A 16620-nucleotide genomic window follows, 5' to 3' on the forward strand; every position below is an offset into this window, starting at 1 on the left:
TGGGAAGAGCAGCTTGGAAAATTAGGATTCAAGCTAAATAAACTCAGAGTTGAGGAGAGGCACAAGGTGGGAACGGTGGGACTGGGGTGAGAAAGAATGCGAGGAGCAATGAATGACATGGAAGCCTTTGGACTGAATGAGAGGTCAAATGGACATGTGTGTTTCAAAGGCAACTTTAATTCTCATTCTAAACTAACCGGTATCCTGTTGCATACATTAGTCTGGGAGCTTGGTGGAAACGAGAAGGGCCATGACAGATGGACATCCTCCTTGTGCTAACAGCAGGTTTCTGGGCCTCCAAGACCAAGGGACTTTGCAAAAATGCGTGCTACCCTGTGCCACCTTTCAGAAGAAAGCCTTCCTGGGGTGACTCTCCCACTCCCCACTTTTACCCTCTTCTTTCTCTCTAGATATCATAACACTGAAACCAACATGTCTCTTTTTCCTTTTGTAAATAAAAATTGAGATTTTTTTAATATATCAGCTTCTAGAATATTTTGGAGAGGTCAAAGCTCTGGGATTGTGCAATACTGGATTGCTTACATTGTACCTCAATTAGCAGACATGGTTATACACACTTTTTAAAAACAAAATTTAAGGGTTTAAAGGGAGGATTTAAGTTAGAAGGCAAAAATAGACGCAGCTTACCTTTTAGAATGGGACAGTTAACCCGTGAGCTTCTTTGAAAGCCAGGAAACAAATACCTTGGGATGCACATAGCTTTTACTTGAAAAAAGAAACATACAGGTTCATCTGAGGAAGCCAACTATTTCTGGAATTTTGGGGAAAAAGAATTGATACGGCTTCTTACATAAACGCTGGTCGATGCTTTTAGCCAGTTGTATGAAAGGTATAGAAATTGTCTACAACTGGATGTCTCATGTTGACAAGAATCAAGCTCTTAAGGCTCATTTCTACAGTAAACTAGGATAATGTAATACAGATATGCAACCTTTTCATGTTCCCTCTTAAGTTATGGCTAGGATTTAGAGAGCTTGAACTTGGAATGACAAATATGTACTGTAGATAATCTAGCTGTTTTAAAAGTACAGATTCCTGGCTCTGCCCAGCCCACTGATTTAGACTATCCAACTGGGGGTGGCGGAGGGTGGGGGGCAGCTATCTGCCTTTTCACAAGCTCCCAGGAGAGTCTGATAATCTTTCCTACTTGGAAAGCCCTGGATTCAATGTCTCATAACTATCAGGTTTCTCCAAATTTCTGACCAATGCTGTCAATTCACAAATGAATCCTCTGACCATCTCCTGAGGTGCCAGGATTCTAGACTGTGGATTAAAAAGATTAAGCCACATGCTTAAACATACATGGAAGAATTGGCTTTCTTGGTGAAAATTTTTGAGACCTGATGTCCATTCCTGCCTGGTGAGCCATCGCCAGGAGCTGGTGACCCTAGACTGACAAATCTTTTCTCAAAAAGAGAGAGAGAAAGAGAGAGACAGAGACAGAGACAGAAGTATTTGGTAGAGACCTGAGTTTGGCTCCAGGCTAGACTTCAGTTCCATCACAAGTCACTCGGACTGGATGCCTCAGTAACCACTGAACTTCACTTTGGGCCCCAAGCACTGATTCTAGCAGAATTGTATCACCCCAAGGGGACCAAAGTAATTTGGTCTTTCATAGTGAAAATGAATATAAAGAGAATAAATCTTAACTTGGCTTTAAAAAGCAATAAAGACTTCTCTGAGCCCACTTTCCTATCATTTCGTTTTCTACGTGTGAAAACTCTAGATAGAATAAATATCTGAAGTTGGAATTAGTACTAATAAAACATTATTATTAATGGGAAATAAAAGTGCACAACAAATTTAACAGAAGAAAATTCAATACTGGGTTGGGAAAAGATGTTGAGCAAATTTTATCAGAATAAAAAGACAAGGAGAAATAGGGGGGAAAGTTAGAAATCAGCACAGGAGCTCTGGCACACTGCCGGTGGGAGTGTAAAATGATAGATGTCTATGGACACAGTGTTTCGTGTCTCCCCAAAATTCCTACGTTCAAGCCTTAACCCCCAGTGCGATGGTATTTAGAGGTGGGAATTTTGGCAGCTAATTAAGGTGGAGTTCATGAGGGTGGAGCCCCCATCATGGGGTTGGTGCCCTGAAAATGCGAGGAGGAGACTGGACTCTCTCTATCCCCTGCCCTACTTCCTTAGCTATACGAGGACACAGTGAGAAGACAGCCATCTACGAACCAGGAGTCTCCTTAGGTTCTGCATCTGCCGGCCCCTTGATCTGGGACTTCCCTAGCCTCCCAAACTGTGAGAAATGAATGTTTATTATTTAAGCCACCGGTCTATGGTATTTTTATTGTACCAGCCTGAACTAAGACACAAAAACTGTAGGAAACTGTTCAGTAGTTAAAGTCAAATGTGTTTACCCTATGACCCAGCAATTCCACTTCTTGGTGTATATATATATAGGAAATGAGAGCAGACTTGCACAAGAATGTTTGTAGACGCTTTATTCATAATAGCCGAAACGGGAAAGACACCAAATATCCATCAACAGCAGAAAAGATAATCAAACTGTGTCATATTCGTACAATGGAACTCTATTCAGCAATCAAAAAGAATCACGGACACATGGAATGGTATGGTGAAGAAGCCTTATGATGGGCACAGGGATTATTTCCAGTGACTGGCAAGCACAGAAATGTGATACTCTCTCAAAGAAAGTTTCAGCTTGTTCAGTCACCCTATGGCTAGAATGATATTGGTATTGGTATATATGTATATGAATACATGTGCTTATCTACGGGAAAAGCAAATAAATAATTATGTGGTTAAGAATCAAAATTTCCAGCGAAAGAGAAAATGCCAGAATGCTAGAAATATAAAATCTTAAAATAAATGAAACTTCTAAATTGGAAATATTGGTATATATTCAATATATATTTTCTCTTAAAGAAAAAAAAAAAAAAAAGGGTTTCCTAGCTCAGTTCACTAAGAAGGCCTAGAAGAAATGTCCAAACAAGAAGCAATGAATATGTCTGTGCCTAGATTATGGTCTCTATGATAAGAACCAGAGCTCCTTGGAGGAATGGCTGTTTCCTGGTCTAAAACAGAAAATGTATTAGATGAGCCTCAAACACCCTATCGTACCAGAAAGCAAGAAAATCATCAAAGACTACTCGGGCTTATGTAATAGACACAAGAGTCAGTTTAGAAACCTCCAGCCAAGGTGAGACAATTTAACACCGGAAAATTGCCACAATGAACTGAAACATAGTAAATGTTAAAAACCACAAGTTCATAATGATATTAACAACAACAACAACAAACAACAATTGGTTACCTTTGGAGAAAGTATTTAGGAAATAAGGCAGCAAATATTTATCCTGCCTATTTTATATGAACAATACCTCAGGAAAACTAGGTTTTCTTTATAGATTTCCCACCAACTCGAAAGGAATTATAAAATGTATACCACCATTTCACAACTCCTAAAAAAATAATGCATCTAGGTGTAACTATTAATGAATGCTAAAATCATTAGGTAAATGACTGAGAGGGAACTTTATGAAGGATGGATTAGCATACCACCTAAACTCACCAATTGATCTTAATATAACAAAAGGAGACAAATATATATATATTATGTACCTCAGTGTGAGGCAATAGGAAGAAATAACACCTATGAAGAATTCTTCCAAAAGGAAAGAATTTGAATCTGCTTAATGATGTAGATCTACCTACCAGTTTATAAGAAATACAAGAGAGGTATTTTGGTTTTTTTGAGAGGTATTTTTTAAAAATTCGATGATACCAAAATGAGGGAAACTCTAAAAGAAAAGTGTTCTGGTTCCTTCCATGACTAAAAAGAAAGAGCACTGGAAGAAAACCTACAGATTTAAAGAAATGTGAGACCTAGCAACCAAATGCACTGTGTGGATTCTGTTTGGATCTGGCCAAATTAAACAAAGCAGCTGGAAAAATGTGTATGAAGGGACAAAAGAAATTTGAGCCCTGCCTAGAGACTAAAGAATTATTAATATTTAAGGTATAATAACTGTATTGTTTTTGTGCTTTAAAATTCTCATTTAAAATCTAAAATGAAAATTTTTAATCTCATATTTTAGAGATAATACTAAATTATTTACAGATATTACATGTTTAGAATTTCCTTCCAAATGTGGGAAGGGCAATAGAGAATAGAGAGAAAAATCAACAAAACCAAAAGTTGGTTCTTTGAAAAGACCAACAAAACTGACAAACCTTTAGCTAGATTGAGGAAAAAAAATATTCAAATTACTAAGATCAGAAAAGAAAGCAGGGACATTACTACTGACGTTACAGAAGTAAAAAAGAGAATATACTATGGCCAAGTATTTGCCAGTAAACTGAATAACCATATGAACGAATTTCTAGAAATATGCAATATACCAAAAGTTAATCTTGAAGAAGTAACAAATAAAAATAGACTTATAACTAGTAAAAAAAAAATGGGCTCGATTACAGAAACCTCCCCAAAAGAAAAACCTTAGATGGATTCACTGGTGAATTTCACCAAACATTTTAATAATTAATCTTTCCCAAACTTTTCCAAAAAATTAAAGAGGACTCCTCTTTCCTCTTTCCTAACTCATTCTGAGGCCATCATTGCCCAATGCCAGATAGACAACTGCAATAAAACAAAAATGCATATCGACATTATGAATACCGATGCAAAAACTTCAACAAAATACTAGCAAACCAAATTCAGAAACATATTAAAAGCATTAAACACCATGACCAAGATAGATGTATTCCTGGAATGCAAGAATGGCGCTTGACAAAATTCAATGCTTACATGATTAAAAAGAACAATAGTTTTAATCATGAAACTGCCTTAATATGATAAAGGTGGTGTATGAAAAACCCATAGCTAACATCATACTGGGCAGTGAATGACTGAAAGCTTTTCCCCTAGGATCAGGAACAAAGATGATACCCAATTTCACTGCTTCTATTCCACAGTCTTGACAGTTCTAGCTAGAGCAATTAAGCAAGAAAAAGAAATAAAAGACATCTAAACTGGAAAGGAAGAAATCAAATTATCTCTTTGCAGATGACATCATCTTTTATGTACAAAACCTTAAAGATTTCACACCAAAAAAACAACCGTTAGAGCTATTAAATGAATTCAGCAGACTTGTGGGCTACAAAATCACACAAAAATAAGTTGCATTTCTAAACACTAACAATGAACATTCAGAAAGGAAATTCTTTGATAAGACAATTCCATTTACAACAACATCAAAAAGAATAAAACACTTAGGAATAAACAACCAAGGAGGTGAAAGACTTGTACAATAAAAACTACAAAACATCGCTAAAATTAAAGAAGACATAAGAAGATATCCCATTATGTGGTAAGGCTTAATATTGTTAAGACGACAATACTTCCCCCAAAGAATCTACAGATTCAATGCAATTCCTATGAGAATCCCAACAGTGTGTTTTGCAGAAAACAGTTTTCTGTCCTAAAATTTGTATGGAATCTCAAGGGACCCTGAATAACCAAAACGATCTTGAAAAAGTTCCTGACTTCAAAATTTACTAGAAAACAGTCATCAAAACAGTGGCACTGGCATAAGGACATACAGATCAATGGGAGAACCCAGAAAACCTCGTATGTACGGTCAATTTTTGACAAGGACAAGATGACCATTCCATAGGTAAAAGACAGACTTTTTCAACAAATAGTGCTATGGGAATGATACCCACATGCAAAGAATGAATTTGGAGCCTTGCACCATGTGCAAAAATTAACTCAAAATGAATTAGAGACCTAAATGTTAAGAACTAAAATGATAAACTTAGAAGAAAACGGGAAAATCTTCATGACTCTTAGTCAATGATTTGTTGACTATGATACCAAAAGCACAAACAAACAAAAAAAAATGGGACTTCACCAAAATAAAAAACTCTCATGCCTTAAAGGACACTATCAAGAATGCAAAAAGCACCGACAGAAGAAAATATCCGCACATCACGTATCTGATAAAGGATTAATATCCAGAATACATTAACAAACAAACAAACAAACAAAACTCCTGCAACGAACCCATTTAAAAAATGGGCAAAGGACTTGAATAGATATTTCTCCAAACAAGATACACAAATGGCCAATAAGTACATGAAAATACCCCTTCCATTAGGATAGCTATTATAAAACAAAAGAAAATATCAATGTTGGAGAGGATGAGGAAAGACTGGAACACTCCTGCATTGCTGGTAGGTATATAAATGGTGTAGGCTCTGAGGAAAACAGTCTGGCAATTCCTCAAACACTTAAACATAGAATTGTCATATAATTCAGCAATTCCACTCTTAGGTATGTACCTAAAAGAACTGAAAGCACGGATAAAATGTTCTTAGCATTGCTCTTAATAGCAAAAAGGTGGAACCCAGATGTCCATGGACAGATGAATAAACAAAATGTGGTACATACAATGGAATATTATTCAGCCTTAAAAAGGAATGTGGGATATACAACATGAATGAATCTCAGAAACGTTATGCAGAGTGAAATAAGCCAGATACAAAAGAACAAATATGTTATGCTTCCGCTTACATGAAGTACCTAGGATAAGCAAATTCAGAGACAGAACAGAGCTCACCACAAGCTGGGGGTTTGGGGATTGGAGTTTGGTGGATAGTTTGGGATGAAATTCTGGAAATGGATAGTGGTGGTTGCACAACAATGTTAATATACTGAATGCCACTGAATCACATACTTACAAATGACTAAATGGTATTTTTTCCACAGAAAAAATTTAGTCAGCTTTGGTTCAGATCACAGTACCAACTTTCAAAACACAGGCCACAACTTCCAACAGCATTTGACAGGAAACCCATGGGAATTAGCAAGTCTGTTGATAACTCGTGTACTTTGTGACTATAAAGCACATTTACATTTTGTTCCAAAGATACAGCTGTGTCAGATTTAAACCGAGTCTGTATATTGTTGCCATATTGAGATCTGCTTTGCAAGCAATCACCCAGAACCTCAGAACCTCAAGGTTGAACTTGTTTTGCACATTTGAAATAGGAAATTGCATTTACTCACGACTCATTCTTGTGAGAATGCTTGTGTAGGAATTTGTGATTTACACTCATTTTATAAGTTAATTTACTATGATGCAGTTAATAACATCACCTTTATTTGAATGGCTTGAATTTACCAAGACACTCCCCTTTGGTCATGACTTTCTCCCTACAGGCAAGTTTATAGAAGTAAACTTTGTGACCATGACATTTAATTCTAAAAAGCTAACACAAGCTAACAAGGCTAACACATCTATATTTTCCTCTATGCCAAGCAGGTATTAATGGCATTCCTTTTGTGAGCCAAAGCCAATGACAAATGTATGGAAAGACCTGAATCTAGTGGGTCTCACTCCACTCCAATGAGTCTGTTTATGAAACAATGTAAAATAAAACTTAGCCTGCTATGGATTTTCCGAAAGCCGGGCACTGTCCGGGCAGCGTTTAGGCATCATGAACTTGGGCTTTTTGCTTCTTTAAAGCAGTAAGAGAAAGAACCCTGAAGAGTAGGCAAAGAATATGATGTAATACACAGAAAAAGAGAATAAAATGGGCAATAAAACATTTGAAAACATGTTCAACCTGAGACAAAGAAATACAAGCTGCCATTTTTTCACATATCAAAAGTTGATGGAGATAAAAGGAAAAGATGCTCATACATTTTTTTCATGAATATCAATTCCTGCATACACTCTTTGACCTATCCATATTCACTGCAAGGGATTTATACTTGGATGTAACTGAAAAAGTATGCGTAATGTGCGTTGATTTTCATAGTAGCCTTTTTTGTACTATTTTTGCAAAAGACTGAGAAATAAATGTCCATTAAGAACATTCCTATCATAGAATGTGATTAAAGCTGTTCAAAAGAGTAATATGGAAATGCTAAGTTACCGACTACATGGTGTTACACCTTCGTGTAAACTTGACACAAATATGTAATCATACGTAAACTTTAATATAAACTGAATGCATATATGTGCATGTGTATGTATGTATGCAGCTAATCTGTTCTGGAAGGGCTTACGAAAGACGATAGTAGTTACCCTTAGGTAGGCACTGGGGCAGTCTTTTCACTTTATTCCATTCTGTCACATTTCTAACGTGGCCACCGATTCTGCTCCTCCGCCCCTGCCTTTCTCACCCCCGTGGGAAAGTGCCCACTGAGTGCTGATCTTGAGTTGGTTTCAGGAGCCACTTGAGTTCAATGCTGCAAATGCGCATGGCTGGAAGGCACAGATGGACGGCCCTCAGCTCTGCCGGTGGTGTACTGGGAGGCCTCAAAAAACACTGATACCTGGTCCGATTCCAAAGACTCTGGCGTAATTAGTAAGAGGTGCATCCTCACACTGCGAGTCCAAAAACCTCCCCAGGTGATTCAGATATGCAGCTGGTGAGAACCACCAGTATATATCCCTTTAATGATTTCTCAATGACAAATGATGACCTAATGAATGGGCTATGTGAGAGCAAGAATCAAGCGTCTGAGACCGTGGGCAAAGTCACCAACAGTACCAGTACACATGAGGAATTTCAGGCCCAAATGAAGGGCACATCGCCGTGACAGACCCCTCCTGCGACGTCAACATGTAGCTTTTGGGGATTTTTATAGCCTTAGCTGACTAAAGCAGGTCCCATTTGTAGGGACTGGGGACTATGCTCATTTATAGCCATGCTGTTTTTAAGAATTAGTTTTAAACAACACTGTCACCTTATACTAGCTTTTTACAAATTTAAATTAACAACAAAAAGGTATCTCTACCCAAATACCATATATACCATGAAAGCCCTTGTTGGTCTTCTGTGAAAATTTTTAGCCATATTTTCAAAGAATCGTACCTTGGCAATATTTTTCTTTAAGGGTGAAAAATATGTAAGTACTTCTAAAGAACTAATTAGCAAAGAAGCTTTGTTACTAACTCTATGATTAGCTTTCCTATTAAGCCAGGTAACAGCCATATAAAATAGATTTTTTTTCTTTGCAAGAATATATCTGACCAAAAGGAAGGGAAGAATTGCAAATTCCAGAAAGAAGTGCTGCATAAATATTCACAAATTTAGACATACTCTACATGGCTGCTATCGTTGAGGCAAGTTTTCTTTAGCTTTAAAGATTTATTCACAGAAAATTTTCTCAAGTATAAAATATAAGCATAAATGCACACACTGCCTCTCAAGATAAAAGCAGTCTTAACAGAAAGTCTTAAGTCTTCTATATATACTTTGCAATTAATATAGTAAAAAGAGCTCAACTTGAGGGTCTTGATGGACACAATTTTAGTTTTCAAAATATAATCTGAGTATAGAATTCTTTAAAAGTAATATCTGAAGAGTTAGCCATCATATGTTTTTATTTTATTACAAGATATTTGAAATTTTGGCCAGACGGTTGTAACAGAAAACCAGCTTCATACCAAAAATACAGTTTCAATTACTTTACCAAGCAAATAAAACAATCTTCATTTATTTGCTTTTTCTAGAACTTAATGTACAGTAAAACTTTTATATACGACAGACATGTACTTAAGCATACATACAAAAAGGAACATGTACTGAATGTTCAAAAATGAAAGTAAAAATAAATAGCAATGATAAAACTCTGAAAAAAATAATGCACATTTTAGTTGTGGAAAATAATGATTCTTAATTATATATATATACAGTTATACTTAATAGAAAGCCATCTCTTTAAAATTGCACAAAACATGGGATCAATAAAGCATAACTTTTATAGCATGTAATACTATAATCCTAGGGCAATTTGTTGCTTAACTCCAGGATATAAAACACTTAGGTTTGTAATATAATAAAAGGTATGCAGTATTGTTCGAGAAAGATTGTCTTCCTCAACTCACATTAACCTGTAGTAATCCTACAAAAGGCTGTACAGGAGATTTCATAAAAAGAAATATTAAACAATTATTGTGCCCACTCCATGCTGACTAAGCAGCCAAAATGGGCTTCAAAGTAAACATGGTGAGACATTTAATATTTTGGATACTTTCTTATACCAAAGATCATTTCTTTGTTCTATAAAATCACTTTGTTTTAAACATGATTGGCAATCTCAGCACAAGAAAATCCTGGCAGAATGGATAGAGTTTCTGCTTGCCTTACTTTCATGAATAAAATATTTCAGGAGTTAATTTATAGAAAAGAAGCATTAATGCTGAATCCACTCGCAACTTATCAGGAGTGTTAACCCATTTTTTAAAATATCCTGTTCAAACTTCTCTGTAAGAAAATCAAAGGTAACATTTCCATTTGTATTATGGCACAGCTCTCAATTCAGATAAAAATACACTTTCAGGAACCAGAAAAGATTGCACAAAGGTTAGGGGCAACCTGAACACCTCTTTGTGAAAAACACTCAAGTCCTCTAAGGTAATAAAAAAATATGTCTGCAGACTTACTTGTAAATATTTACATTTCAAACAGAAACATGAGTTAGCTATTCAGCTGCCCAACACCAATGACTCAAGGGCGTTTCAAAAGGTGTGATGTGTCCACACATTTGTGGCCACACCTGAATGCATAGAATGCAGAAAAAATTATGTTTCTTCAGTCTGTCACCTATCATACCTGTTAAACAAAATTGTTTACATTTTGAAAGCTGTACAACCAAAAAAAGCAAATATTTTTATTATCTCACATAAAATATACTTTAAGTACTACTGATTTCACTCATTTGTTCGACAACCTGTCCTAAAATCTCATCGACTACATCGACATCATAATTCACTTGCTGAAGATCGAGGTCAGGTACAATCATGGCCAGCAGCTGTCCTACGTTAACTCGAAGAGATCGGAGTTTGAGGCTGCAAATGCAAATATCACAACCATTAGATGAACACTGTAATACATTTTAATATTCATGTTGGCTTTAATATGTAAGTGAAACGTTAATCCACTTGACTTAATAATTCATAATTAAATGTGATAAGTACTCGTCTGCTGATAAGTAGTGTTTCACAGAACTAGTATCTGTTTGGTTCCACCTAATACAATTTTGATTTGAGACTGAAGAAAACATGAACTGGTAAAAAATATAAATTATCAGATGCTATTTACAATTCAAAATATTGTAATCACCTGGAAAACTAGTGCTATAATAGTGAAAATGCTTGGTCTAAAAATAAAAATACCTCATCTTTGAATTGCAGCTTCCTTGTGAGGAAAAAAAACTGAACTGTTCTCTAAAACATGTTCTATGAGATACCCATTGTATTAAGAGGAAACAGAAATGGTTCTGTGGTCAAATAAGCTTATAAAACATTGAGTCAAATAATGTTCAATAAGACTTAAAAAGCAAAACTTCTCTGAACCTTGCATATACTAAAATTCACTAACTATCCATTTGTCTATGCATTTACAGGGAAGTGTTTTGCTGGAAACACTGGGAAATCCTGGATGAAATCATCAACCCTTCCAAATTCATACACATGTATCTGGATATGAACATTCTAGTTTTGAAATACCTACAACTGTACTGCAACCACTGCCTTTGCTTCAAAGACTGAGAGAGACACATGATCAAGAGAACGTTACAGTGGCCCCTGTTCTGTGCCCCTCTCAAATGAGAAGTCCATGTTCAGTCTATGCACACTGATCCTTCTAGGGTGGACATCTCTGAGGGGGCAAGATGCTCATCCTTGGGTTGACAATGCAGAAAAATGTGATTTTAAAAATGTTTTGTTGTCTACGGCCATGCCACCCTGGACAAGCCCGATCCCATCTGATCTCGGAAGCTAAGCAGGGTCAGGCCTGGTTAGTACTTGGATGGGAGACCACCTAGCAAGACCAGGTGCTGTAGGCATAAAAAGTAAAAAAATAAGGGATTGTAAGCTGACGACAAGGTCCTTACAATCTGTGAGGTCAACCAAGGGTTGCCTCATCTAAAAAAAAATTTTGTTGGCTTGCATGGTAAGATTCTATTGGGCCTTTGATAAAATTTTACATCATTCTCATGCCAGCCATTTTTATCCAAGTTTTCCCAATCATCTTCCATCAGACGCCTATGGTTCAAATATTTTTCAGGTTTGCTTTCCAGAAATTAACCATCCTATGTCCTACCAAGAATATTCCCTTTGTCATAACGTACCTTTTATCTACATGAAAAGTAGACAAAAGACTAGTGTGACCCTATAACCCTCTTATCCATGCTTTCTTGGAAGTTTTTGACTGTCCCTAGCTAATTCTTCCCATCGACCAGACATGTCACAGATTCCTATTTTTAGTGTATAAAACACCACTAAGAGAAATATTGTGAGCTCCGTATGCACTTTAAAATATTCAAATAGTTCAAATAAAAAGTAAAATGAAACAATAAATTTTAGTTACATAGTTTAGTTAATCCCACGTAGCTAAAAATATTATGATTTCATCATATAATCAAAATATTTTTAATGAGGTATTTTACATCCTTTTTTTATTTTACACTACAGCTCCAACTTTAGCAGATATTATACTTAAAGCACATCTCAATTCAGACTAGCTGGAATTCAAGTGTCAGTAGCCACATGTGGCTTTACCATTTTGGAAAGCAGAGGTATAAAAGATCATCAGTTACTCAAAGCTGAGTGTGCAAAAGAGTCGTCTGGGAGATCGTTTCAAAGTTTCCATTTTAACAAACTGCAGGAAGGCCCAAGGATCTGCATTTCTACGAGCACCACAGATGCTGTGGTTCCCATTTTTATAAACAATGGTTGGAAGTTTTTTCTGACTTCTTGTCCTCCATACTTGTAAAACTCAACTCTTTCTATTTTCATGAACAGATTTAACGGAATCCTTCAAAAACTTAAACCAAAAATCAAAGTAATAATACAACTGATGTCAAGTGAGGATGGTAGATTATTTCTCAACAACAGCTCCTTTTGGGTGCGAAATCCTACCACATAGCAGGAAGAGCTGCATCATTTTAGTGGACATTCATTATTAATAAGAAGCCTGTGTCTCTTAATGCGCAGTAATCATTTAACATTACCTTTCCCCATCAGCATAATTTATAGACTCCTCAATGTTACTTGAAGTTGAAACATCTGTTCCTATCTGTTGACTTCTGGATTTTAATTGTTCAATTTCAGTTTTCAGTTCTTCACACTGTGAACGAATTTGTGATTTCTCCATTTCCAATAATTCAACCTGACAAGAAAAAATTAACTTTTTAACTGTGAAATTTTAAAACAGCAACATCATGTGCAAATGTAAGCTAAAAAGTGTAAAAACTCTGCTTGACGAAAATTACCATCAAAAAACACTAAACAGCCCCCAATAACTTTCTATAAACAAAGCTTCATTTTTAGTTACACCTCTACATCTCTTTACATTGAAAGAACAGAAAATGTCAATTACCGCTTGACTAAAAAAAACCTGGTACCTAAAAACTGAAAAACCAAGATAAAAACGCCTACGTCATGCTGATGTCACAGTGGCTTTCATCGTGCACACTCACCAGCTCTGACAGGAAGCCCACATTTTTATTTTTGCCGTCGAGCACCTGGGCCAGCACATCAAGACGAATGCCCAGATGAACAGCTTCACCAGTGGCGTATCCAGGAAGGAGCAGTGCTGTTTTTTCCAAACTCTTTTTAGCAGAGAAACCCTCCTTTCTAACACCATGTTAATATGATATATAAAACGGATTTTTTTAAGGGAGCTACTCGAATTTGAATTCAGGGGTGTGCGCAGGCTACTACTTGTCTTCTGATATCTAAATCTCCTTCTTCCTCAGTAGAAAAACCCCCAATTAAAGACTACATTTCCGAGGCACCCATTAGCCAGGTGACTAACTTCTGAAAGACAGAACGTAAGCAAATTTCCGGAACCGAAACTCCTCTTCCCTGCTGCTTGGAATGTAGAGAGATGACGGCTGGACCTGAAAAGCCACCTCAGACCACAACTACCGGAAGTGAAGCAAAGCAACAACGGAAAAGGAGCCTGTGTCTCTGATGACTGGCCAGCTGCCTCTGTTATTTGGATTTTATGTCACCTGCAAACGAAGCTACTCATAAGTGACACAGGGAGCATCTATAAAATGAAGATATCATCATCCACCCTGTACGGTTATTATGAGGCTTATGAATAATGGATGTAAAGTTTCCACTATATTTAGCAACTGAGTGTCTCAAAAAGGGAGTGACATCGGTATTTTAGTAGGACAGTGCTTCACTGTACATCAATGTTCTTGTACTACAGGACATTTATCACCCTGGTCACCACCCATTAAAATGCAGCCGTGCCCATCTCAAGATATTTCAAGAACCAAAACTATCCCTACACATTTCCATGTGCCCAGGACCACGCCCCAGCTGAAAATCAGTGGAGTAATAGTCAGTGAATGGAAATACTGTTTATTCTAATAATCTAGCTGCTGCCAGTCCCCAGATTCCCATGACTATCGCTGACGCTGAATGATAACACTCACCTCACTTTTATACTGATCCCTCTCGGTAGTGCATTTGTCCAGCTGTCTGAACACATCATCTAGCTGCACGACCATCTCGTCCACTTCGCTTTTGCTCTCGCTGCTGGCGCACTGACCACATTCGGGCTTTACATGCTGCAAAGCACTACACTGTGTTTTCAGCCTCTCTATTTCTTCCAGAGCTTGCCGATACTGAGATACCATGAGGTCCGTACTTTCGGATGTGCCATTAATACTCTCAAGTAAAAACACTGCATCTGTTTCAGTGGACTGATGGCACGTTTCCTTCTTTACATATTTGTTGTTCATTTCCAGTATCCTCTGTTGTAACACTCTGATTTGGTCAGTAAACATGTGACATTGTCTTTTATAATTTTCTTTTTCTTGAGTGGCCAGAAGGAGCTCGTTTTTCAGTTCGTTTAACTGGCTGCCAGCCTCACCCACAGATTTATCCAAAGTTTTCTGGGTTTCAGGCATCTTTCCTTCAGCTTCTGCATGTGATGGCAGGACAGCCTTATCATTTCTTGCATCTATACCATCTTCAACAGGTTCTTCCTTTTTAACTGGACCTAGTAATTCCGTCTGGGTGGCCACAGCAGTTCCCTGATCACACCTGGATGATGAGGTGCCTGTTGAACTGGTCTGGTCACAAGGTTCATTATCACCCGCCAGCTCGACGGGAAGACCACTCTGCTCCATGTGACTCTGCTCCAACTTCACTGCGACATCGTGATCTCCTGCGGGCTTGGGGGTACTGTTTTCTTCTAAGATGATGACATCTTCATCATCATCATTTTTATAAGCTAAATTTTCAAATGTCTGATTACTCAATCTCTGATTCTTTGCATTCAAAATCGAGGAACGCATAGGAAGTCTCCGTTTCATACTGGAAAAATATTTATATGTAAAATGTAAAATTACATAGATATGGACAAAATAGATGACCTTGAAGTAACCTACCCTGAAATTCTAAGAAATATCCATTGCTTATTTTTAAAAACTGATCTATTACACAGTACTGCCCAATGATTTAATGAAGTAGAGAGTATTTTCTCCATTTACAGATGAGAAGACAATCAGACTATTGAGATCTGTAAAGTATCAATCTATATATTGCCAAACGTCTCCTCACCTGATGCCCTCTGGGAATTTCAGTGTACACAAGCCCAACCCAGAATTCCACCACCCGCCCCAGATCCGCTGTGTGTTCTAGAGCTCAGTGACTGGCACTGCCACTCTCCTTTCCCCGTCATAATCTGTAGCAACATTCAGTGATCGAAAGTGAGCCACCAAGTACGCCAGCATGCCCCATCCTTTCACGGAAAACAAGTTCCCCTGCATTAAGAATTACCTTTTTTCTTCATTTGCTTAGTTTTCCGTGAATTTATCGCCCACTGATTACTATTTGCCCCACTCAGAGGGATATTTGTACTGGTTTGCTATTTGAGCCTTATGCGTTAGACCTCATATTTCTTTCACCTCAAGAAAGTTTTTCCTTTCTCTGGCTTACTTTCTCTTATCGAGGGGGCACAATTTACAATTTAATCTTGAGAAAGGGTACACAGGACATAAAAAATGTAAAATTTCACGTGATGAAGACCCTTTCGCCTCTCAGTTTATTGCTGGCTTGGTTTTTTTATGGACCTCCAGACTGGAAATGACCTTCTCAAACTTGAAAAGCATCATCCTGCTGCAATCCACCGTTCAGTATTTGCCATTCTGATTCCTGATCTTTTGCAGGTAACCTCTACTTTTCTCCTCTAAAAAAATCTCTTTTCCCTGGTGTTCTAGAATTTCATGATGTTACTTGGAATGGATCTTTTCCCAGACATTATGCTGTATATTTAGTGGAAATTAAGTCTTTCTTACATTATTTCCTCCCCTTTGCTTTCTCTGAGCTCCCATTCCGACATTCTTATTCAGATGTTGACCTTATTCTCTCTTTTCTACTTTCCAACAAATAAATCTCTTAAATCTAAGAGATTTATTTGTTCGACTTCTATCCACCTTCTAATAAATTTCACATGGTTTCTTCTACTCCCTTTGTTTCAGTCTGTACATCTGGTGATCTTTGGCCGTCTATATTTCAGAGTGAAACTGACTCGAAGCAGTAAGGGCTGGGCTTGTGGTTCAAAACTGTCATCATTGACT

General features: G+C 37.2%; 1 protein-coding gene and 1 non-coding gene across 4 annotated transcripts in view; one reads left to right on the plus strand and one right to left on the minus strand.

Annotated features, from left to right (window-relative positions):
- Positions 1–9372: 9372 nt before the first annotated feature.
- Positions 9373–16620, minus strand: part of MORC3 (MORC family CW-type zinc finger 3) — a 37389-nt gene continuing 30141 nt past the window's right edge. For 2 of the 3 annotated variants that reach the window (XM_016123458.2, XM_036219849.1), the window contains exons 15-17: positions 14470–15355; positions 13030–13187; positions 9385–10864 (exon numbers count right to left, since the gene is read on the minus strand). In XM_016123458.2, coding sequence (XP_015978944.2) covers positions 10711–10864; positions 13030–13187; positions 14470–15355 — 1198 coding nt within the window. In that variant the 3' untranslated portion in view covers positions 9385–10710. Of the gene's footprint in view, positions 10865–13029; positions 13188–14469; positions 15356–16620 lie in introns of all 3 variants that reach the window. The other variant, XM_036219848.1, reaches the window with a different exon arrangement.
- LOC118602479 lies at positions 11744–11862 on the plus strand. Its single transcript, XR_004950722.1, has one exon. It is a non-coding gene; the product is annotated as a 5S ribosomal RNA (ribosomal RNA).

This window comes from Rousettus aegyptiacus, unplaced genomic scaffold (assembly GCF_014176215.1).
Source record: "Rousettus aegyptiacus isolate mRouAeg1 unplaced genomic scaffold, mRouAeg1.p scaffold_m13_p_4, whole genome shotgun sequence".
NCBI classification, from domain to species: domain Eukaryota; kingdom Metazoa; phylum Chordata; class Mammalia; order Chiroptera; family Pteropodidae; genus Rousettus; species Rousettus aegyptiacus.